The following is a 24,404-nucleotide window of genomic DNA, read 5'->3' on the forward strand; positions in this document are numbered from 1 at the left end:
GGCTTATAGCAGTTTTGATTTAAGGAATCCTTCTTTTTATGAATATTTGGATATAAGGGTTGCTTCCCATAACTGGATGGTATGGGAGTCTCTTGGGAAGAACCACCTTCATTCTGGTCTTGTTCTCTTGATCTTCTCCTAGAGGACCGAAGATCATATTTCCTATGCATTTGGGCCTACATGAAATGAGCAAACTACTTGCAGTAATCACCAATATCTCCATCATTCAACGCTGCATTGAAATCGTGCCCCTCTTCTTCATAAGTCTTGCGGCATGCCACTGAAATATTGGGGTAGGTCTAATGGAGCATATTTATTCAGTAGGAAGCCAGGACAACAATATAGAGTAACGAAGGTCTTCCTAAATTTATCAGGGGTCTTTGTACTATGACACATTGTGGGAGAGTAGATGAACTAAGACTTGTGGATTAGTGTATACTGTGAGTAGGACGACTACTGAAGATATATTTCTTGTCTTTGACTTCAGGGGGAGAAGCGAATGAGAAGGAAGGAGTGTTGGCTGAAACTTCCTCTTCTTTGACTTCTGAGGGGATGATACTGTGTATCAGACCACTTTCGAAAGGATATATTAGGACTCTAGGAGTAAAGTTTGAGCATTGAATTATGGCATGCTGAGAGCTGGACGAGGAGGTTTCAAGATACGAGGAGACAATAGCATCGGTGGTAGGGATTTTTTCCTTCCAAACTCTTCTATAGATTAGTTTTTTCTGGATCATACATATGGTGTTTTTTGTTGAGAGGTATCTAAGCAGGTGTGAGGACTTCTAAAATCCAGGATGATATTCGTATGGTTTGGATAGTGGAGTTACCAAGGTGATGAATCTACAACCTAGACGTCTTTGATCACCTTAAAAAGGAGTGTAGGAATTTTGTACCCAGGGGAAATTTTTCTCTAATCCGCCCCTGACACGACGCCAAAAGATGTTGTTGATCCTAGACACAGTCTCAATATTGCAAGGAGACTAGTGCCTAGGACATCCATATTTGGTGCATCCTTATTTATCTCTAAAGAACTTAGAGCACCGTTTGATCTCATTTATAATTTGACTTTAGTTGGTTAAAGATAACTTTAGAAAGATACAACTCATGAATTCTTATACATGAGAGATGCATCGTAAAATAAAAATTAACTCAATGGTGTCCAATATCATTCAAGGACTTACAACTAATTTTCTTTGATATAGATACGGTAGCAGAAGAAATAAGAGGTGAGATCCATCAGATAGAGCTTGAGAACTCAAGAATTCTACACATATCTGGATTTCGAAAGAAATGATAACAAAGAAATATTGGTGGATGATAAGACACATGGAGTGCAATTAAATATATGACTTCCACAATTCATACAGGTATTCTTCATCAATAGTTTGATTTAAATGAATCCACATTTAAGAGGAAACACATCTAGCAGCTTCTTAACATGAAATCTGATATTAACATGAAACATTTATGAAAACACTAAGGAGAAGAGACATACTGAAATCCCCAAAAAAAGGAATCACCATAGGTATCGCATTAAAATTTTGTGAAACATACATGTAGAAAGAACCATAACATTGACAAAACAATACAAAGTTCCTTTCCAAAATTCTGAACCTTTATTTTGTCTCTCAAAATTAGATAGAGCTAGGCCATTAGCGAGATATTCCTTTCTTGATATATTTCATTATGAAAAAACATCTCAAAACTCTAGCGTGTGAAAACACACAACTATGAATAATTAGAATGTACTCATGCAACAAAACAAAGTAAAAACATTAAGTGAAAATTACATAAAAGTAATTGAAATGCCAAATTTGGCATGATCTTGAGGATCTTCAAGAGCGGTAAGACAATTCAGTCTGTTGTGGAGTGTGTTGTGCCTGTGGATCATGAAATTTTATGAGTGGTGGATTAATAAATTGTTCACACCATTTCCATAATATTGGAGGAGGGTGAGGAGCTGAACTGAACCATTTGTAGTTGATCTTCAAATCAATTATACTTGAGTAGTCCAACCTGTAATGAAAGAGACTTCTAACCATCCCGAGTAATTGAAACTCTCCCTTTAATAAATTCACCATTGTTTTACACTTAAGAGTGACATTTTTCTCATGGGATTAACTTGCCTTGCTTTTAGCTTCTATCATTATCTGATTGTACTATCTTGAGGTGGTAACTCCCCACGATGCCCCCAACAGTTAGGTATCCCAATCTGTATGATTCTGTCAAACTCTTCATTGAATGAATCCACTTCCTTTTTTACCTTGACGAGGTTCTATTCTTCTCTAGCTCTGAATTCTTCTTTCAGGACCACTTTGGAGATCTCCATCACAACACTGACTCTGTATACTACGTCCATAGGTCTCAACTCCTTGGTTGGACTTTCATTCAAGAAACGAATAAACTTCTGGTAAATATGGGAGATGTTTATACTTATTTCTTTGGTGTTCATGATTGATGATTCATAATCCCTACTAATGACCATTTTCTCTTGTATTAAAGTCACACATTCCCAACTGCGATCCATTTCCTCAATAATATCACCCCACACGAATTACCTAGCTTTGAGGAGAGACATATTTCCCTTCAATTTGGTCTTCAACCCATTTACATCATGTGTTGCATTCTGTAGGTTCTTATTAGCATGTTCAACATTGGTAACTATAACCTGCAACTATTTTTCCTTCTGAGATAACTTAGCTTTTGCAGTATCTAATTCCCTTTGTGTCTTCTTTAGTTCACTTTCAAAAATTTCAAGCTTAGTCAGGGCCTAGTGAAGAAAAAACTTCTTGGACAACAGCAATATATGTATAAATATTTAAAAAAAGATGAAATTATAGATGATGAATGATTACAATGGGGTTCCTGGCTTATATACTGCCATGGGCACCCTTTGGGAAAGGGCATCATCTTATGATTGTGCCGTTTCGTCTAACTAAACATAAAATTAAATAATAAACCTAAAATTAACTAATTTTTTACATAACATTGCCTTCCTCTCGAAGGAATGCTTTGTCCCCAAAGCATACACAACGACAGATGTTGTTGACAAAATGCTTGATTCTCCCAAGAAGCGTCTTCTTCGGTAAGTCCTTCCACTTGATAAGATATTCCAAGATGATCAATGTCCCACATTTTAAAAGGTCTTGGATTAATCTTGCAATTTCCATTTTTGGGTGATGTGGATATCGGTATGGCTTGATGTTGATGGGACCTGATCTTGCCTTGACTTCCATTGTATGCTCAATTTCCTTATTAGGCAGCATCTTCATAGGTAGGTCTTGAATTATTTTTTCATGATTTCGAATTAGATCTTGTATCTCTGGTGACTCTTCACTGGTCATATTTGCAGATAACATTTCTAACTGGTGACATTGTACTACATAAGCGGGTGCTCCTTTTCAACTCATCTTCATCATCTGAGGTGATGATACAATTTGATTCTCTGGTGCTTGGAATCCGTGTAATTTGTACTTCTGACCACCCCATTTTAATTTTATAAATTGTACTTGATGGTTGGCGGCATAAGTACCTAAAGTTTGTATCCATTGGATACCTAAGACTACATCTACTCCTCCTAACAGTACCGTGAAGAATGGAGACTCTAAATTAAAGTCTTGAATTTGCAAATTGACCTTATGGAATTTCCCCACTTTTTCAATCTTCTTACCGTTAGCTACCATCACTTTCATGTTTGGTAAGGGAAATGAAAAAATATTGAGTCTCTTTGCCATGGTTGCATCTAAAAAATTGTGTGTGCTACCAAAGTCGATGAGAACCACTACGTTGTTATTCTTTATGTGTCCTTTTAACTTTAAGGTCTGAGGTTGTGATATACCTGTCATAGCATATAGTGACACTTGCGGAATACTTCTGTCATCTAATACTGGTGAGAATTATGAGGCACCTTATGTTTCTTCTATGTCATAATCTTCACTATTTGAATCATTGGTTGCTTCACAATTATATAGGTTCTTTGGTTCTTTTCCTTTAGCACATCTATGTTTGGGGTCCCACTTCTCACCACAACGTTTACATTTACCCTCTTTTATCCTTTGCATTTCCACATTAGATTTTTCATCTTCACGACGATGTGGTGGAACATATCTCGTATTATTTGAGTCCACATACTGGGGTATCCTTCGTCTTGAATATGTTTTTTCCGCTTTTGACCAAAATATTGGTTCAGATTTCTTTTCGGCTGTTTTTGCTTTCTGTCTTGCTACTTCTATTGATGTAATGTCATGCATCTCAAGTTCTGCTTGTAAATGGGTTTTGAGTCCCAAGACGTATGACTGAATTAGACGAGATTTTGATAACCCAAGTACTCGTGTTACTAAGGTCTCCCATTCTTGAGTGTATTCGTCCACACTTCCTTTTTGTCGTAATTTGATGAGTTTTGAAAAGAACTCTTCTTCCTTTACACCTTGGAATCTTTTAAAGAATGCATCCTTAAATTTTCTCCAGCTAATGACGTGTGTTGTCTTTTTCCACCACATATACCAATTATATACTTCGCCTTCCATTTTCATGGATGTGTGCCTGAGCTTTTCGTCATCATCGTTGATGTCATATATCTCAAAGTATTCTTCTGCTTTATTTATCTATGCAACATTGTTTTTTTCGTTTCTGTCGAATTTAGGCATCTCGACTTTTGCCCTTCACTGATATGTCGCTAATGGTTGACCGAAAAATTGGTGTTGATTGGTAAAGGTATCCCAGAGTTTCCTGTTGGTAAGAGTCACATTACTCACTTCTTGGTGGCGTGTCGCTGATTTCCTTGGGGATTCAACTTTTTCATGAGAGTCTGTTGACTTTGTTGAATCTGATGAGATATGTTCTTGATTCTCTTCATTTTCTTTTAGTATTTGTTCGGGTTTACAATTCATATTTTTACACAGAAGTTTCAGCATTGTTAACGCATCTCTGATGTTTACTTCTGTTTGGACATGTTGATTTTCCATTTTTATTTCTATTCGATTTGTCATATCCTGAAGATTTTTTATTTTGTCAGCCTGATTTTTTATATCGTCAGCCTGCCTCTCAAGCCTGATATGAAATTCATCTAATCTTTTATTGACCTCATCGTGGTTGTTAGTTATCCTATGCTCTGCATCCACCAATTTTTTTTGGAAATCTGCCATTTTCATTGTCGACATTGAGCGAGTCTGCGGGGGCGTGTATTTATCTACCAGCTTAAAATTTTTAGGTAAATTTTATTTTATTATTATTTTTAATTATAAATTATAATAAGTATAATTTATAATTATTAACTTTATATCTATATATATATATATATATATATATATATATATATATATATATATATATATATATATATATAAATTAAAGTATGATTTACATATATTATAATTAAATTACGTTATAATTATATATATATATATATATTTCCCGTGGGAAAAAGTCGTAATTTCTATTAGAGTTAAGAAATTACATTTTGTAGATGCCGAAGCATTCATATAGAGGCAGTTGTGCCTGTCAAGTTCATAGTCTGCTAGAATAGATACTCAAAAAAAAAAACACAGGTTGTCTCCACGCAGGGAGCAATTCCAAAACTGTGTACTAGTAGTGTTCAAATTTATAGCCCTGCTCTTCGCAGAGAGCCATATGTATATGCTGATAACATCAAAAGTATAGTGTTGTACTCATAACTAGACAAAAGGAAATATATACAAACTATAAACAAAAAAGATTATGTAGTGGGCTCTATAGCCCATCTCCCATATGATCATCAAAAGGTCTGTGATAATGCTGGTAGTATGTTCCGTCGATTTCCTCCTGAATCAGCCAGTTGTCTCCTTGTCTGTGCGCTGCCTCTTTTGAGAGCTGGTCGGCGATGGTGTTCTGTTCCCTGTAGATGTGTCGACAGACAAATGATTCAAAGGAAGCAGTCAGTCTTTTTGCTTCATCTAATATGTGTCTCAACGAAAATGCATGACAATGAGATGCATCATTCAGCCAATTGCATACTATTTTAGAATCTCCAAACAGCTGGAGGTGACTGCATTGTTTTTGGATGGCAAAGTGTATGATGTGTTTAGCTGTGCACAGTTCAGCATAATTGTTAGTGCCTCTGCCTAAGTTTATTTGTATCTTATAGCAGTGTGATTCGTTGAGATAAAGTATTGCTCCTCCACCGCATCCCACTTCTTGCGCCGAGCCATCAAAGAAGGCCCATGGTTTTGATTTGTCGATATTCACCTGTCTAATGATACGTGCTGGGGCCGAGGTTTCCTCTTCAGGTATCAAGTTATAATCAGCAATAGTGTGGTGTAGGATAGTGGGCCAGTGAGGGGCCCTATGGTTAAAGATAGCCTGATTTCGGGCGATCCAAACGGCCCAGCAAGCGAGCAGCGGAATATTGATGGATTTCCCTGAGTGGTTCTGAAACCAGTTTTCCCATGCATCCATTATATTATTGCCTTGCCAATTTTTCAAGTGCGGGAAGTGAGTGATGAGGGCATGCCAAAACTGTAATGTAATGTTACAGTTCAAGAATAAATGTTCAGTGCTTTCTTCCTCCTCATGACATAGATGACAGCGAAAAGGTCCGTGAAAGGATCTCTTCATGAGATTTGTGCCCGTTGGAATTTTATCAAACAGAATGTTCCACATAAGCAAACGAGTACGGGGGGCCGACTTGAGTTTCCATAAAGCTTTCCATGTGGGGTGGATATTCTGAGGTTTGTAAGGCTCCATGAGTTTTAGATAACCTAGCTTCGGGACGTATGCTCCATGCTTAGCAAAGGCCCATATGATCTCATCGGGTCCTTCAGTGAGCCTGATGTGGGCTTGTGTGAGAGCGTCTGTATACTCCATCCATTCGTTCTGCCATTGAGCCGGAATATCTAATGCTTGTGCACTGGTCCAAGCCTGATGGAGGAAGGTGGAGTTTGCATGATCTCCAATATGCATAATGTTGGTGATGCCTCTGCCATTAAGGTGCCTGATGAGGCCAGATGATAGTCTGTGAATGCTCCCACATCCGACCCATGGGTCCTGACCTATACGTACCGCATTGCCTGCCTTAATGCGCCAAGTTAATCCTTCACGTAACAGAGGTAAGGTACTGATAACCGCTTTCCATATGATGGATATGTTATGATTTGTTCCATGTTGAGTGCAAATCCAATCCAGCACGTTCAGGGGCTTGATGTATTTCGTATATGCTACCCGCGTCCATAGTCCATCAGAGGTGAGGAGCTGCCACCCGAGTTTGGCAGCCAGTGCCCTGGAGAATAGGTCGAGCCTCTTAATACCCCAACCCCCCCAGCGCTTGGGTTTGGCGATGGTGTCCCATTTGACCCAAGCAAATAGTCTTCCTGGCTGATGTCCCTTCCAAAGAAATCTGCTGCATATATGTTGTAACCTGTTCAAGATGCCCTTAGGTATCCAGGTAAGGGCCATCCAGTAGACTGGCGTGGCTTCAATCACAACTTTAATGAGGATCAGTTTGCCAGCACGGGAGAGATATCTATGGTACCATACCTGGAGTCTCTTTTCCACTTTAGCTATGAGCCATAACCAGTCAGCTATTCTGTAGCCATTAGGTTTCAATCTGAAACCAAGGTACTTTATACCATCCGACAGGGTCAAGTTGATAAAGGGAAAGCGTTGAGTAGCAAAGGCAGTTTCATGTATAGAGCAGCCAATTGTAGTAATCGTGGATTTATTATCATTGATCCTCATACCTGTAGCTTTCTGGAAGAGAAGAATGGAGTTATGAAGGGTAGTGGAGTCCCCAATACTACCATTCAAGAAGATCAGGATGTCATCAACAAATAATAAATGAGTGAGGTAGAAGTTATTCGCAAGTTTAATGCCAGACAAAAGATGCCTATCACGAGCAGATGAGATAACTCTACTTAAACCTTCCATAATAAGTAAAAACAGCAGAGGTGAGAGCGGACATCCTTGTCTGAGTCCTCTCTCAGAAGTAAAGAAAGAGGTAGCTTCCCCATTTAGTAAAACACTATAGGATACATCAATGATGCAGCTCATAGTCCATTTGATGAAGTCGAAGGGGAACCCCAGATGAGTAAGCAACAGCCTCAAGTATAACCAGTTCGTTCTGTCAAATGCCTTAGACAGATCCACTTTTAGAATCATTCCTTTTTGCTTTTTGACCTGCAAGGTGTGCATTAGTTCTTGGGCAGTGGAAATTGCCTCGTGGATTTGTCTATGATGAAGGAAAGCAAATTGTTCTGAGGATATGTGATGCGAGAGAATGGGCTTGAGGCGGTTGGCGATGGTCTTGGCTATGATCTTGTAGAGGCAGTTGCAGAGAGAGATGGGGTGGAAGTCATCGAAAGTGCTCAATGCATTTGTTTTGGGGATGAGAGCGATGAAAGTGGATTTGATGGCAGAGGATATTCTACCTCGCCTTCTGCTATCCTCAACAATCTTCAGAAGGTCGTTGCCCAGGATTTCAAAGAAAGCGAGGTAGAACTCAATGGTCCATCCATCTGGGCCAGGGCTTTTATCTTTTTTGAACCATTTCAATGTAGCCTCCAATTCTGCCATGGTCACTTCCTTCTGAAGCTCCTCAGATTCTTCCTGTTCAATATATCTAGGGAAGAGTTCGGCCACCCTCATGATTTCTAAAATATTAACTTCTTTAGGAGCTTTATAAATGCCTCTAAAGTGCTCTGTGGCCAGTCTGGCCAGGTTATGTTGTGAAGTAACAGGGTGCCCTTGGTCGTCCCTTAACTCCCAGATAGTATTGATAACTTTCCGGCCATTAGCAAATTTATGATAAAATTTTGTATTGGCATCCCCTTCCGTGAGCCAAATAGCTCTGCTTCTAAGCCTCCAACTTTCTTCTCTTTCTCTCAGGATTTGTGAGCATTTTGCAATGAGAGAGGTGTAATTCTCCTTACTTTCAGGGGAGAGGAAGGTCCCAGTTGACGAATCTTCAAATTCTGCAATGACCCTTTCTGCCTCTTTTAGGGTCTGATTATCTTGGATGCGTTTTTTATGAGCCCAGTTTTTAGTAATCTGCTTGAGTTCTGTAAGTTTCCTAACAAAACCCACTGTGATATCCTCGTCTTCCCTGATGAGATTGGTTTGCCAATAATTATGGACCAATTGGATGTAAGAGGGGTCCTGGAGCCAAGAGGCATTAAACTTGAAGGGGCTTTTGATTTTGTGGGTGATGTCCTCTGCTTCTAAGAAAATAGGCCGATGATCTGATATGCCTCCCGATCCAACCCATTGACGAACTCTGGGGAGGTTATTGAACAAAGATTCCTTGATAAGGAATCTATTGAGTCTCCTGGCCAAACTTTGATCTCCACTTCTGTTATTAGACTAGGTATATTGTAGTCTAGCAGATGGTATATCCACCCATTGATGTTCCTCTAGCAGGCTAGACATAGTATCTGTTAGGGAGTCGACCTGTGCTAGGTGCCCCCATGACTCACTGAAACCAAGGGAGAAATTTAGATCCCCTCCAAGAATAATGTTGTCTGCTTGGAATAGTTCTGATTCAAGTAAGGACCGCCAGTAGTTGGCACAGTCAGCACAAGGGTCATAAACATTGATGACTCTGATGTCCCTTCCTACCGAATGCGAACTAATGTCTAGTCCAATGAAACCTCTTCCTCCAAAAATATTCCGGACCTCCGCAGCTCTGTTATTGACCCCAATGGCCAAACCCCCTGATCGACCGGACGCATCTAGTGCATGGAAGGTCCAGTTAGGTAACCAGGAAGTGAGGGTATGGGTGAGGGGTTCGGCCTGACAGAGTGTTTCTTGAAGAAAAATAATGTCCAGCAGAGATGATAAGAGCAGTCTCTTAAGCGCTAGTTTTTTGGCTAAACTAGCAAACCCACGGCAGTTGAAGGAGAGAATCTTCATGAGGGAAGGGGAAAAGGGCCATCCTTCGCTCTAAGGGCCCTGAAGATAGTTTGCTGTCGCCCAAGGGCAACTTCTTCATCAGCAGTGTGTCTTGCCTTGGTAATGCGGGAGGGTCGACCCCGGGAGTTCTTGAGGGCCATGGGAGCGTTAGCCAGGTCGAGGCCTACAGCATCCGGACCTCTGTCCTTTGTGTGGGGTTGGAGAGAATATCAGGGGGAAGACTGGGTCGAAAGAAAGGAGAGGGTTGCCAGGGACGAAGTGATCCGCGGTGGAGGGGCCACCGGTGAAGGGAGCGGAAGTGAGCAAATGAGTGAAGAGTGTGTGCGGAAACTCAGGGGGTGAGAAGCAGAGGATAAATTAGCAGAGATAGGTTCAGAGCCAATAAAATTATGAGATGAGATGCCCAATGACATGCAAGAAATAGGAGATGTCGAAGAAGGGAAAGTGTAAGACTTACCCGATTGCTCATAGCCCGCTTGTTCAGTCGGTGGCTGCACAGGTGCTGGCGATGTAGGAGGAGGAGCAGTGGGAGCCATAGCAGTATCGGCTGCCTCTGGGATGCTCCGAGGTTCCTCCACATTCTGTGTGTGCTCATGATCCCCATTGAGCTGGACAGGTAGCATCCTGGGGGGATTGTCTTGAGGCTGATCGGCTGCATCTTCCTTGTCAGTCATCATCGCTTTCCTGAGGAGTGGGCAGTCCCTATATAAATGGCCCACTTTATGGCACCTGCGGCAACGATATGGGATACCTTCGTAATCTATAATCTGCTTGCGCTCTGTATCTCTCCACTGAATGGTAATGTATTCTAGCAGACCTCCCCTTGTGTCCAGGTTAATGAGAATCCTGGCATAGGCCATCATGCCCGTCTGCTGATAGGATTTGTCGTCGTCCATGTATGTGCCTATGGCATTGCCAATTCTCCTGAATATATCTTCTGACCAGTAATGAAGTGGAAGCCCTGGAAGCCAAATCCATACCGGTCCGATGCCAATCTGTTCTGTCTCTGGGTCAAATAATGGAGACCATCTCTTCAAGAGTACCGGGGCATGATCAAAGTGCCAGTAGGAGGATAGAACCCAGTTGGTATGATCAGCACGAGCGAATCTCAGTGCGAACCATCCCCTCACGAAGGTCTGCACGAAGGGGATATCTACCAAATGGTGGCCCCAAACTTCGGTTGCCCAGGTCTTCAAGCGTGCTGCCGAGTAGCTACGTCCCCTGATGCGCCCGACCAAAACTCGATCAGCAAAATCCATGGCCTCTCCCCACCGAATGTCCTCTTCCAATTTGAGGAAGACGTCGTCCTCTTTGGACTTGAAGCACTTGTATTTTCGTTTATGGCCCCGAGGAGGGGGATAGCTCAGGGGACGGCCGGGGGGATGGGTGCTAGCGATCGGTGGTTCCGGGTTTAGATGAGCAGGGGAGGGGCCGCTGATGGCTGATACTAAAGGATGGCTTGAGAGCGGAGGTACGAAAGTAAAACTACCGGATGTATGACCGATGGAGCCCGGGATTCCGGCGGAGGGGCAGGGAAAAGAGGGGTTTTGAAGCGGGAAGGGCAAAGAGCCCGATGCCGGAGGATGGAGACCAGGGTTAGGGTTAAGGCAACCGGAGACAAACCCTAGGGTTGTCGGTGAGTGAGGGGGGTGGAGAGAGCAGGCCACAGGGTTAGACGACTACGGGTCACCAAACGGAAACGGAGCGAAATGATCGGAGTAACCTGTGCTGTACATACCTCCTGAAGAGGCAAAAGGAGTGCGCCAGATGGAGACCCCTTCCAATGGGTCGGCTGAGTAATCAACAGCTTCAATGTCCTCCATTGCCAACTGCTTCTCGAATCTGCGGACACCTCGAAACGGAGAGTAAACAGGAGAGAACGACAGTTCGCAGTTCAGTAACGGACCATGTAAGTAGGTCAAAAACCATCACAGTAAGTCGCCGTGTGTCGTGGTTCAGTCTTCTGCCCTCCGATAAAGTTCTAGCGAGAAACGACAAGGTTCTCGGCGGTTAAGGTGAGCCGGTAACAGAGGATGATGGGCGCGTAAACTGAGGGCGTCGATCAGCTGTTGTAGAAAGTTGAAACCCTAACCTAAACCTTCTCGCGACTTAGCTCGTCCGGTCTCCATCGCTCCTTCAATTATATATATATATATATATATATATATATATATATATATATATATATTTCCCGGAGAAAGAAAATTCATAATTTCTATTGATAAGAAATTACATGCATATATATATATATATATATATATATATATATATATCATAAACGTCAATTGGACAGTCACGTCTTTTCTTTTGATTGTTCAGAAACTTATCGAATTTTTTTATTAACTGGTCGCTACATGTGATAATCGGCCAAGCGAGTGAGGGGCGAGTCACGTCGTAGGGTGAAGAAGTGTGCTTGTCATGGATAACTCGGCGTTCACCAGGGATATGATGGCTGCAAGAGAAAGGTGACTGGTGGAAGGCAGAAACGGACGGGATAAGTCTGGACAGCAGACGGATGGGGATGGTTATGTCAAAGACTGCGGATGGAAGTTTGAGGTTTGTTGCGACAGTGTGAGGTGGATGCCAGGAGTTGACGCAGGTGGGATGCATGCCGGCAGACAGGAGTGATAAAGGAAGTAACGGGCAACCAAGTATGGTTTGGTGGCACGAGTAGTGACTGAAGCAGGCACAATCAACAACCTAGAGTAAGTACGACGAAGCACAGGGGAGTTATAACAACAGACTATGATTGGCTGGAGGGCTGCCAGGCGGAAGGATTGGAATAGTGGTGCGGATGGGAGAAACGGTGGTTGCGTGCAAGGTGGTGACCTATGCAACGAGAATTTGTCCAGAGGATCAAACTCGCTCTGATAACAATGAAGCAGAAAATTCTTGTACAACAGCAATATATGTATAAATATTTAAAAAAAAAATGAAATTACAAATGATGAATGATTACAATGGGGTTCCTGGCTTATATACTGCCATGGGCACCCTTTGGGAAAGGGCATGATCTTATGATCGTGCCCTTTCGTCTAACTAAACCTAAAATTAAATAATAAACCTAAAATTAACTAATTTTTTACATAACATTGCCTTCCTCTTGAAGGAATTCTTTGTCCCCAAAGAATACGCAACAACGAATGTTGTTGACAAAATGCTTCATTTTCCCAAGAAGCGTCTTCTTCGGTAAGTCCTTCCACTTGATAAGATATTCCAAGATGATCAAAGTCCCACATTTTAAAAGGTCTTGGATTAATCTTGCAATTTCCATTTTTGGGTGATGTGGATATCGGTATGGCTTGATGTTGACGGGACCTGATCTTGCCTTGACTTCTATTGTATGCTCAATTTCCTTATTAGGCGGCATCTTCATAGGTAGGTCTTGAATTACTTTTTCATGATTTCGAATTAGATCTTGTATCTCTGGTGACTCTTCACTAGTCATATTTGTAGATAACATTTCTAACTGGTGACATTGTACTACATAAGCGGGTGCTCCTTTTCAACTCATCTTCATCATCTGAGATGATGATACAATTTGATTCTCTGGTCCAGTTCCAAACTCTGCCGGTTGCGCAGAGGCTAGGGTTTTTCTTAAAATAATGTTAAATCTTTTCTCATTACCTTTACTTACGTATCAAAGACCCTAGAAGAATTTCACAGATTTAAATGAATTCTTAAATGCTTTAGCAAGCCGTACCTGAACAGTAGCAAACCTTTTCGTAGCGCTTGTCAACCTCCCGACCGTAGGAAGATCCTCCTCGATCTTCCACCCCCAAGCACTTTTGCAGATCTTCACTGTCTGCAAGCCCTCTGGTTATACCAGAGTCACGATATATGGTCCTAACCAGACGTAGCGGATTCAAGAAACCTCTCACTTCCAGACACAGGCTATCTGGTCACTACCAGACATAGCACACAACCGCAATTCTCCCATCTGATCCCCACCAGACTTGGCATTCCCCCTTTTCCTTCTGGGGTCTCAACTGTCACATGGAGGTAGTTAGTTTTTTCTCTTGTTTCAACTACCTCAACAGTTACTAACAACAATTAATCACATACTTAATTAAACAGTGATAGCACAATCAATTGTCATAATAATTAATAGTATTAACAACAGAGTTATTATAATTTACCAAACAGAGTTTTTAGTTCACAATTAAATTACTGTCTTACTTAATATTACCACTTCACTAGGAGCATTACAGCTGCGAAACAAAAAAGCTGTCGAACACAGTTGCCCAGAAAATCGTGGAAGAGCATGCCATGACGGTTCTTTTGGAGGAGACTGTTATTCGCCCACTTTTGTTTGCGATATTCATTATAGTGTGGACCATATACATCCCAAGTTAATGATACACCTAGATTAGCGAAAGGTATGTTAAAACTATTAGATTGGACGGCTAAATTCTTTTTCTTATTAAATTATTACACCTACTCATAATTTTCAACTTCAATAGTAATGCTTACGTACATGCTCACTTTTTATAATGACAGAGGAAAACTGGCGAAAAAGTCCATAAAAATTCCTTCACAAGAAAACAAAATAGAGAACGTCGTCATAACCTTGATTAGTTTTCAAGAGATGATGGTTAAGTCATTTAGCATACATCTGTGATGATCTCAGCGGCCTGACGCATTTGAGCTTGTTCTTCCTCGCGGGACTTTGGAAACGACTTGACTTCTCAACACGCCAAGACCACGCCTCGCAAGGTGATTCGGGAGACTATTAGTGGCCCACTTTCATTTATGATGTCCATTACGGTATGGACCAGATACAACCAGAGTTAATTATTCTTACAGTGTGCACCAGAGACATCCACATTAGCGAAAGTTACATTAAAGCTATTAAATTGGAAGGCTAAATTCTTTTTCTTCTTAAATTATTAAACGTACTCATAATTTTCAACTTCAATGTCAATCAACTTAATGTTTAAAACATAATAATTTAAATCTAATTTCATAAAAGAATATTCAAAGTGATTTCACTGTCGTGCAGTAAGCATAAATGGAAAATGGCAAAAGAGACCATAAAAATTCCTCAACAAGGAAACAAAATAGTGAATGTCTAACTCACCTTTTAAATATGTACGTCTCGAAAATAGTAATGCTTACGCACCCTTTGTGAATGGAACGTGTGTATAGTGAATATTACTGGCGCACTTTTTAAATCTGTACGTATCCAAAATAGCAATGCTTACGCACCCTTTGTGAATGGAATATGTTTAGTTAATATTAAACATTCAAAAAAAGGAATATGTTTAGGTATTGATGATGATGGTGGTTAATGTGTACTGAAACCAAACTGAATTATTTAGTTTGATTTAAGATTTTATTCTTATGCTCAAAAAGCTTGGAGAGAAGCCTTCCAAACTAACTATAATTTTGACATAGTAAAATACTAGAAAGGTCAGTATTGCAACAGAGATTTTAAAAATTACTTACGTAACTTTTAAATTTGTATGTATCCAATTGAAGAAATTGTGTGAAATAGTTTTCAAGCATATATAGTTTTGTTCATGATTGGACCATGAGATTTATGGGATCAAATTTCTCCACCTAACCATTGGATCACATCCACGGTTTTATGGAAAATACTAAATAGTGATGTTTACCCAAATTGTGTGAACCTTTTAAGTGTACTGAAAATAGTGATACTTAAGCAACTTTTGTGAATGGAATGTGTATGGTGAATATTACTTACATATTCACGTAAATTTATTGGTGGAATATGTGTATGGTGAATATTACTTACATATTCACGTAAATTCGGTGATGAGTAAATATAATAGGTATTAATTTATAATAAATATTACTAGCAATTGTCTCTAAAGCTGCAAAGATACAACAAAGGAAAGATAACAACTTAAAAGGTGGAGGATGGAGGGGAGGAAATGTGTCCATGCGTCCAAACACTTGTGCGATCCATGTTTGACACATGTTGCTCCAACCACCTAGCTAAATCATTTTTTTCCAATCATATCACTATGTCAAAATCTTATATACATATTATATCCAAGCTATAACATGCAAGGTAATGAGAAGAAACATTACCATAGGTCCTCGTGAGGGCACCAAAAATGTAATTGCACACAGGAAATGACTAAACTCCGTGTTTGTTGATAATGAGATTAAATAAAAAGAATCTTTCATTGGAGTGACCTTCAGATTTCATGATATTGTGCAATCAACATAAAGAAAGGGGGTTTGTTGATAATGAGATTAAATAAAAAGAATCTTTCATTGGTGTGACCTTCAGATTTCATGATATTGTGCAATCAACATAAAGAAAGGGGGTTTGTTTTAAAATTTTAGCGATCTCCTTTTGAAATTTTTAAATTAATTTGGAGTCATTTTCCTGGAGCCATTTTCTCTAGCAAAGATTTGTTGGAATTGGAAATTTATGTGGTGTAGTTTACACAATCTAAGCGTCTAAGTAAACTTTCAAGGCATTGTATCCATTTATGCATTCAAAAATACAGTTTTAAAAATGAAAACTTACACATACTATATGCATATAGAACCAATATAGATCGATTTTGAAGAGGATTAAATCTCTTGAGGTGCATATTTTTTTTCAATTTTTTTCACTCTAAAAGAGGTACCATATGCTATCTTTAACCTTGTGGACGTCAGCTCGGTCCGAGAATAACCAATGACCATGTAAGTTAATCATAGTTAAGAAGTATTCATGTCAATGATGATCATTCCTAAACAAAAAAGATACCCAATAACGTTTAAGATTGAACATGCTTTAAATGCTGAATGGAGAAATTATAAATCTGAATTTCATATTAACAATATATATATATATATATATATATATATATATATATATATATATATATAGATATAAGAGAAATTCTCTCTCTCTCTCTCTCTCTCTCTCTCTCTCTCTATATATATATATATATATATATATATATATATATATATATAAATAAAATAATGGTTAAGAGTATGTATTTCTTTGGTAAAATGTTATAGGTTCAACTTCAAAGAAGATTAAAATATATATACATTTATAAACTTTAAATGAAAAAACCTCATATATCAATTTAATATCCAATTTAACCATAATCTTAAAATTAAATTATTATTATTATTATTTTTTATTTTTTTTTTCGGTAAAAGCTAAATCTATTAAGAAAGTAAAAATATGTACATAGAGGTTACAAATCGGGAGGAGGCCTCAAACAGTCCTCAGCTAGAAAATCATGTATTTTTCCATAAAGCCCTTCAGTCACGTGTACATTGAGGTCCTGCATACTAAAAGTAGCATACCTTTGGAGTTCTGGACCTATATTGACAACTAGTACCAAAAAAAACTCTGAAATGGACAAAAACAGATGACAGGGTATGCCAATATTTAACATTTAATTTCCTACCCCAGACCTTGAAAGCAAAAATACAAAACATGAGAGCAGGATGGTCACCCGGCCAGAGATTACTGTTCTGAGCCTGCATGATTCGGGGATGGTGGCGCTTCCTCCCTTTCCGGACTGGGTGATGCTATCCAGGTTACACCACCTTCTTCATCTAGCACTGGTTCGCCGTTGGGATGAGTCACCAGGTGCAGGATTCGAGAGTATCCATGAGAGGGACCACCAGAAGGCCCCTCTATCTGCGCTGGAGTTGAATTCGGGCACTGATCTTGAACCAAGGCATTCTCCTTAGCGAAATTCGGTGGCTGAATTTGGTCAGGTGCCGGATGGTCTTCATGCTGGCGACCTGCACGATACACATGCCCAGACAGATCCCCTAGCAGGATACTGTCGTCCTGGGAGGGGTTGTTAGCTGAGGGAACCGAGCTAGAGGAATTCCCTTCCTCTTCTACCACCGAAACAGTGAAATTGATAGTAATAATTGGCCTATTGACCTCACTCTGAAAAGAAAAACTGGAAGTCTGAAACGAGCTGTTCGGACGAGCCCCCTCAGCTTCCAGCGACAGAGGAGATGGCGGAATTGTAGAAATAGGATTAACAGTCGAGGGGGCCGGATATGCTCGACCTCCTCTATTACCATAGTTGCTGCCTCGCCGAGGAATGCCACGCCTGCGCATTATGATTGCGGGCACAGAGAGCTTATGCAGGCAGAAAGAACTCCAGTGGCGTAACAGGGAGGGAATTCTATGAAACTCCTGGAGCCTTCCGCACCAGACACACAGCATACTGCGGCAAGACGGGAGCGGCATTGTATTAAAGAGCAAAGAGGCATTAATGCCATGACTTGATAACAGTACCCAGAACCCATGCGCCTTCATTGTTCCCATGCGCGAGATGAAATAGAATCGGTTTCGAGTCAGCTCTGTAGTTAATGTTGATGCCTTGAGCGTATAAATTCTATCTACCCCCTGTACTGTGCAGCACGCCCGACTGCCAGCAATGAAGCCAGCTGTTGCATCGGTGAGGTATGACATTGTTAACTGGAGAGAGCACCCGCATCCGGGTGGGTTCTTTTGAACTGAGCTATGTCACTGAGGACAATCTCCTGAATTTTGACTATCTGATCCTCTGCATCAAGGTTAGATATAGGACCTTCAAAATGACTGTTTTTGGCTTCCACTCCAAGATTGGCAAGAAGGTCGGCAAGCTTGTTGCCTTCCCTCCTGATGTGTTTGCAGGAGATTGCTTGATGTTGAACCGTCCAAGTGTAGATTAGCTCTAACCTTTGAGCCATTCGCCAACTTTTGCTTACTTTGTGAGCAGGAGAACCGTGCAGCATTTTAATGAGCATTCTGATTATGATTTGTGAATCCCCTTCGACAATGAGAGGAAAGAAACCATTTTTTTGAGCTAATTTCAGACCTCTCCATAGACCCTCCAATTCTGCTGAGTTATTTGTGTCCCAGCCTATTGATCCCAGATAAATACATTGAGGATTGCCCATGTGATCCCTGATGACTCCTCCATATCCGGCCTTGCCTGGATTTCCTTTAGAGGCGCCATCAAAGTTGAGCTGGAACATGTTTATGGGAGGCGGGACCCAGGTGTTTGGCTCTGAACCCTGCATTGCACTATTCTTTGTCCCTGCTACTATTTGATTTATCTGAATCCCCCAGTTATCCCATATTGTTTTTTCCTGAGGTGTAGTAGGGAAGTCTTCTGCATGCCATTCTCTGATTGAAAGAGTTTCCACTAGGTTTTGCTGAATTTTAGTCCATATTTGCTCTAGAGGCAAAGATTTATTTTTGAAAATTCTACTATTGCGCTCTTTCCATATATTCCACATTAAAAGTCCTGGTATTAGATGCCAGAGAGCATTGAGTAAGTTGCTTTGAAAAGGCGGTTGTTCCCATTTGCACATAGTCGCTTTAATGTCTCCGTGAACTCTGCCTTCTTTTTGGCATCGAAATACTGCCTTCTCCAAGAGTTTTCTTCTGGTTTGGCAAGTCTGCATCAAATGTATAGCAGTTTCCTCCTCCTTCATGCACATTAGGCATATTGACGGTCCTGAGAAGCCTCTTTTCCTGAGATTATCCCAGGTCAGGATTCGGTTGTGACAGAGAAGCCATAAGAATGTAGAAACTTTCGGCCAGTTAGCTGAGCGCCAGATGACTTCCCAGATTTTATCTTTGTTGAGCCGATCTTGGATAATGATTTTGTATGCTTCCTTTGCAGTGAAGATTCCTTTCTCTTCATATCCCCACCTGAGGATGTCCATACCCTCTGAGGTTGTGACTTGTCTCTTTTGAAGTTCTGCATTGAGGTAATGTTTCGTTTGCTCAGGGCAGTTAGTTAAAAAATGAGCTGCATCTTGCCATTGCCTATGCTCTTGATTGGTATCTATTTTCCAGAACATTCTGACTGTGTCCTGTGGTATCATTTCTCGTTCTGGAATTTGATGATCTTGTAAAATATCTCTTAGCCTAGGTAATTGTTGCCATGAATCCTCCCAGAATCTCGCTGTGGTTCCGCTTTTGATTTCCCAAAAACTGTGTTCTTGTATAAGGCTCCTTTGTTGAATTGCTGAGTTCCAAAATACCGAACCCGTGCTTAGCTCAGTCATTCTTATTCTTTCTTCCATAGGATAATTGCTTGTGTACTTGGCTGTCCAGAGAGTGGCCCATGGAGTGTTGGGATGAGCAAGCCATCTCCACCAGATCTTTGCTCCCATTGCTCTGTTGCTGTGCTCAGGGTCCCTTAACCCAATACCTCCTGCTATTTTGGGAAGACAGACTTTGTCCCATTTCACTAAAGCCCATTTTCTGTTATGCCCCGAACTTCCCCATAGAAAATTGCGCTGCAGAATCTTGATTTCTTTGAGTACCCATTTGGGGGCGGCAAGGATGGAGAAGAGATAAAGGGGCATGGATTGAAGGACCGCTTTAATAAGAACAATTCTACTGGCCATATTCAGAGCTCGATTGGTCCAAAGAGTGAGCCTCTCCTCAAGTTTTTCCAGGAGTTGCTTCCAGGAAGAGTGCTTAAGGGCAGAGTCCATTAGAGGGGCACCTAGATATTTGGATGGCAGAGAGGCAGTGGTGAAGCCCAAGATTCGTTCAATGGATCGCTGAGTGGCAGCAGGGGTGTTAAAGAAGAAGATTTGGGATTTAATTCGATTTATGAGAGCTCCTGAGGCATCAGAAAAGGTTGTCAGGATAGATTTGAGGATACGAGCTTCTTGCACTGAAGAATAACCATAAAGCATATTGTCATCTACAAATTGCTGATGGGTATAGACGGGAGAGTTATTGAAGGAAAGGCCTCGTAATTGCTGGGTAAGTCTGGCTGAAGTGATGAATCTACCTAAACCCTCTGCCATGATGACAAAAATGAAGGGAGATAAGGGGTCACCTTGTCTTATGCCTCTGGAAGGCCGGTACGTAGCTGAAGGAATGCCATTAATTAAGACAGAGTAGAAGACTGAAGATAGAAGATTGAAAATCCACCTTACCCATGAATGAGCAAAACCAAAAGCAAGAAGGATTTTTTGAATATAAGCCCAGCTAAGACTATCAAATGCTTTGGATAAGTCTAGTTTGAGCAACATACCTGATTTCTTGGATTGCTTTAAGGAGTGAATTATCTCATGCGTTAGAATGATCCCATCTGTTATTTGGCGACCTTCAACATAGCCCGATTGCTCGGGCGATATGATCAGAGGGAGCAGCGGTTTTAATCTTGTCGCTATAACTTTGGAGATTACTTTGTATATGATATTACACAGCGCAATCGGTCTATATTTGTCTGGAGTGTTGGAATCTTCTCCTTTTGGGATTAAGGCTATGAAGGTAGCATTTAATCCAGGATACATCCATCTGAGTGCTCTAGATTCCTCTACCACCTGCCATACTTCCTCTTTTATCAAATCCCAGAACTTGTGAAAAAAATTGGAAGTAAAGCCGTCCGGTCCTGGCGCTTTGCCTTCCTTCAGGTTCCGCATTGCTTCTTCAACTTCTTCTAAGTTAATGGGTTTGAGGAGAAGACTGTTGTGTTCCTCTGTAATTATCCTTGGTATGTTCTTGATCACCTTATTGATGGCTAGCATTCTATTGATATCGGGTTCCTGATGCGCCTTCTCAAAGTATTTCAGGAATTCCGCTTCAATACCTTCATGCGTTTCCACTTTATTCCCCTGTTCATTTTTGATATGAGAGATGTGATTGATCATTCTGCGCTGGACCGTCGTTTTATGAAATAATTTAGTGTTCTTTTCTCCATTTTTTAGCCATCTGATCCTTGATTTCTGCCTCCACAGTATTTCCTCCTGTTTAGCTCTTTCTATGATTTTGGATTCTAAGATTTGCTCCTGCTTGGTTAATTCCTCTGTGCGCCCTTCAAAGATGATGGCTTGCTAGATTTTTCTCATTTCTGTATTGAGGGAAGCTTGTTCCGTGAAGATGTTACCAAATGTATTGTGATTCCATCTTTTTATTACACCTTTAAGATGTTTGAGCTTTTGTTGAAATCTCGCCATCCTGGTGCCTTCAGATGGATTGAAGTGGAGCCAAGTGGATCTTACTAACCTTTCAAAGTCCGGGTGAGTGAACCAGAATTCTTCAAAACGAAAGGGGCGTTTACTAATATTACCTGGCCTGTTCCATTGCAGTTCGATGGGCCAATGATCTGAACCTGAGACAGGAAGTATGGAGGCTGTGAATTCCCCCCCAAGATGAACTGCGTTGTCTGAGATAAGGAACCGGTCAAGGCGCGATGCAATCTGCTGCTCTCCCTCTCGTTTATTGCTCCATGTGAAGATTCCATTACCTGTTTGGATATCCATCAGCCAGTTATTTTGAATAAAGGTCTTTAGTAAATTTCCTTCATTATTTGCCGTGTTTCTGCCTCCACGTTTTTCTTCTATGCTCGTTGTCATATTGTAATCACCTCCCGCAATCCATAGTGGATGGGGTCTGTTTGTGCTGAGATCTGAAAGTGTATTCAGGATCTGTGCTTTTTGAGCTGTATCCTGAGGAAAATAAACATTTGTTATTAACCCATGTGTATTAGAGCCTAAGAGGTGAAAGTTTGCCTGAATAAAATTTCTGTTAGCTTGAATATTATGTATCTGTATGACTCGCGCATCCCAGAGGATTGCAAGTCCACCCGAAGCGCCCTGAGCATCAACTGCTATTACATGTCCCCCTGGCCATGCTTTCACTGCTATTTTTTCCAAAAGATCTGAACCACATTTCGTTTCCTGTAAGAAAAGAATGCTTGGTTTTTCTTGCATCAGCATATTTTTTAATAATCTTCCTTTCCTGGGGCTGTTGAGCCCTCTGATATTCCATGATATTAACTTCATTGAGAACTTTGGGGGTGAGGATTAAAATACCTGGTCAGTTTAGCATACCTCCCTGACTCCACTAAAATCTCTCCAACCTTGATTGTTCTTTCCAGAGTGGATTTCCTACCTCTTTTCTTATTGTCCTTTGTGATAAATTTTCCATCCCATGGACTTCCTATTTGGACCCCTAGCGAATATTTCTTCTGTGCTTTGTGCAGCACTTCAACTAGGTTATCCACTTGCTTTTCTGTTATTTTTTCAAAGTTCTTTGTCTTGCATGCCTGTTCCAAGCCCAGGATATCCAGCTCCCCTATGTCTAAGGGTTCCGGATCTTCTTCCATAATTTGAGGTGCTTGCGAGGGATCCTCTCGCTCCTGTGAGGATTTCTCATGAGTCTGCGAGTATTCAACATCCATACCTTGCGTGTGCCATGGCAGGGTTTTTGCTGGGGTGATTAACTTATCTTGCTTTTGGTTTTTCTTTTCTCCTTGTCTCGATGTCTCGCCTGGCTGTTCTTGGTGGGTCTCTTTGTCTTTCGCCTTTTCCTTCTCCTGTTCTTGCTCATCCTCCTTATCCAGTGCTTCGAATCTATTGCTAGTTGAGGGCTTGGTTTTGTTGACTGGATTTGCTTTATTGTTGCCTGTAGATTTCTTGTTTCCTCTTCTACGATTTGTTACCTTGGTATATCCATCGGTATCTTGATTATCAGAGCTATTTTGGGGAGCAGATTCTTTGTTTTGAGGACAGTCTCTGTAAAGATGCCCTATCTCATGGCATTTCCTACATCTGAAGGGCACATATTCATAATCTATAACTTGTGTCCATTCAGAGTCCTCATGAAAGAAGCTTACCGTATCCGGCAGTGGTTGCTTGAGATCCATATAGACACAAATCCGGGCATAGGATGTATAGCTGCATCGCTTTGTTTCTTCTGCGATCTTGACAAACTCGCCTATAGCGTTCCCTATTTCTTGCAGAGACTTTTCCTCCCAGTACTCCCACGGTAGTGAATAAAGCCTTATCCACACTGGCGCATAGGTCAGATCCTCCTTGTCTGGGTTAAATCTTTCAACCCAGCCTTTCAAGTATAGTCCCGCTGAATTAAAGAAATACGGACCCTGATCCAGAATCCTGTTGCGGTCCTCCAGGCAGTTGAAAACTACAGTGAAGAAACCTTTGGCTCCTAAATGGAGCGAAAGATGTCCTTTAGGATGCCATTTAGTATTTATCCAGCTTCTCAGCGCTCTCTCCGTTGGCCAGATTCCTATGAATTTGCCGATTAGCGCATGATCTCTCATGTATTGTATTCTGGCATTGATGCGTTCGCTTGGAAAGTCCACTCTTGGTTTATGGACTGCCACAGGTTTGCAGGTTGATGAACTTGCCTTACCTCTTTCATCTGCTTCAATGTCCTTGTCTTTCTTCTGTCCATTATCCTCAGCATTACCTCTGCCGCCCTGTTCCCTTTCCCTGTCGGCCGTGGACCGTTCTCTGTTTTCCGTATCGGGGGGAGGCCCCTGGCTCTCCCCCTGCGGGGCTTCCATTTTCCTTGAACCGTATGGTCTCCCCTGTTTGCTTGTCGGCGCTGCAATCTCTGCCCTCTGTGCGCAGTAAGTCAGTCCTGCCGTGAGCAGATTTGCAGGAACCCTAGGTTAGGTTTCAGCATCGCCCGCTCCCTCAGATTTCATAATGTTCAGTCGATAGTCATTATTATTATTATTATTATTATTCAAAAACATTAAAAATAAATAAACAACAAACTTAATTAAATATTACAAATTAATTAAATA

At 40.9% G+C, this 24,404-nt stretch overlaps 1 protein-coding gene across 1 annotated transcript; it reads right to left on the bottom strand.

The window, feature by feature from the left end:
* Positions 1-18,306: 18,306 nt before the first annotated feature.
* LOC149259574 (uncharacterized) lies at positions 18,307-24,158 on the bottom strand. Its single transcript, XM_089454551.1, has 4 exons — positions 22,710-24,158; positions 21,850-22,527; positions 19,243-21,462; positions 18,307-19,032 (listed from the first exon to the last, which is right to left on the bottom strand). Exons 1-4 carry the CDS (start codon positions 24,156-24,158, stop codon positions 18,307-18,309), a joined length of 5,073 nt encoding a protein of 1,690 aa, XP_089310677.1.
* Between the last annotated feature and the right edge of the window lie 246 nt (positions 24,159-24,404).

The sequence above is a fragment of the Pinus tabuliformis genome, chromosome 6 (assembly GCF_031772625.1).
Source record: "Pinus tabuliformis cultivar Carrire ecotype Pingquan chromosome 6, CPIR1, whole genome shotgun sequence".
NCBI lineage: Eukaryota > Viridiplantae > Streptophyta > Pinopsida > Pinales > Pinaceae > Pinus > Pinus tabuliformis.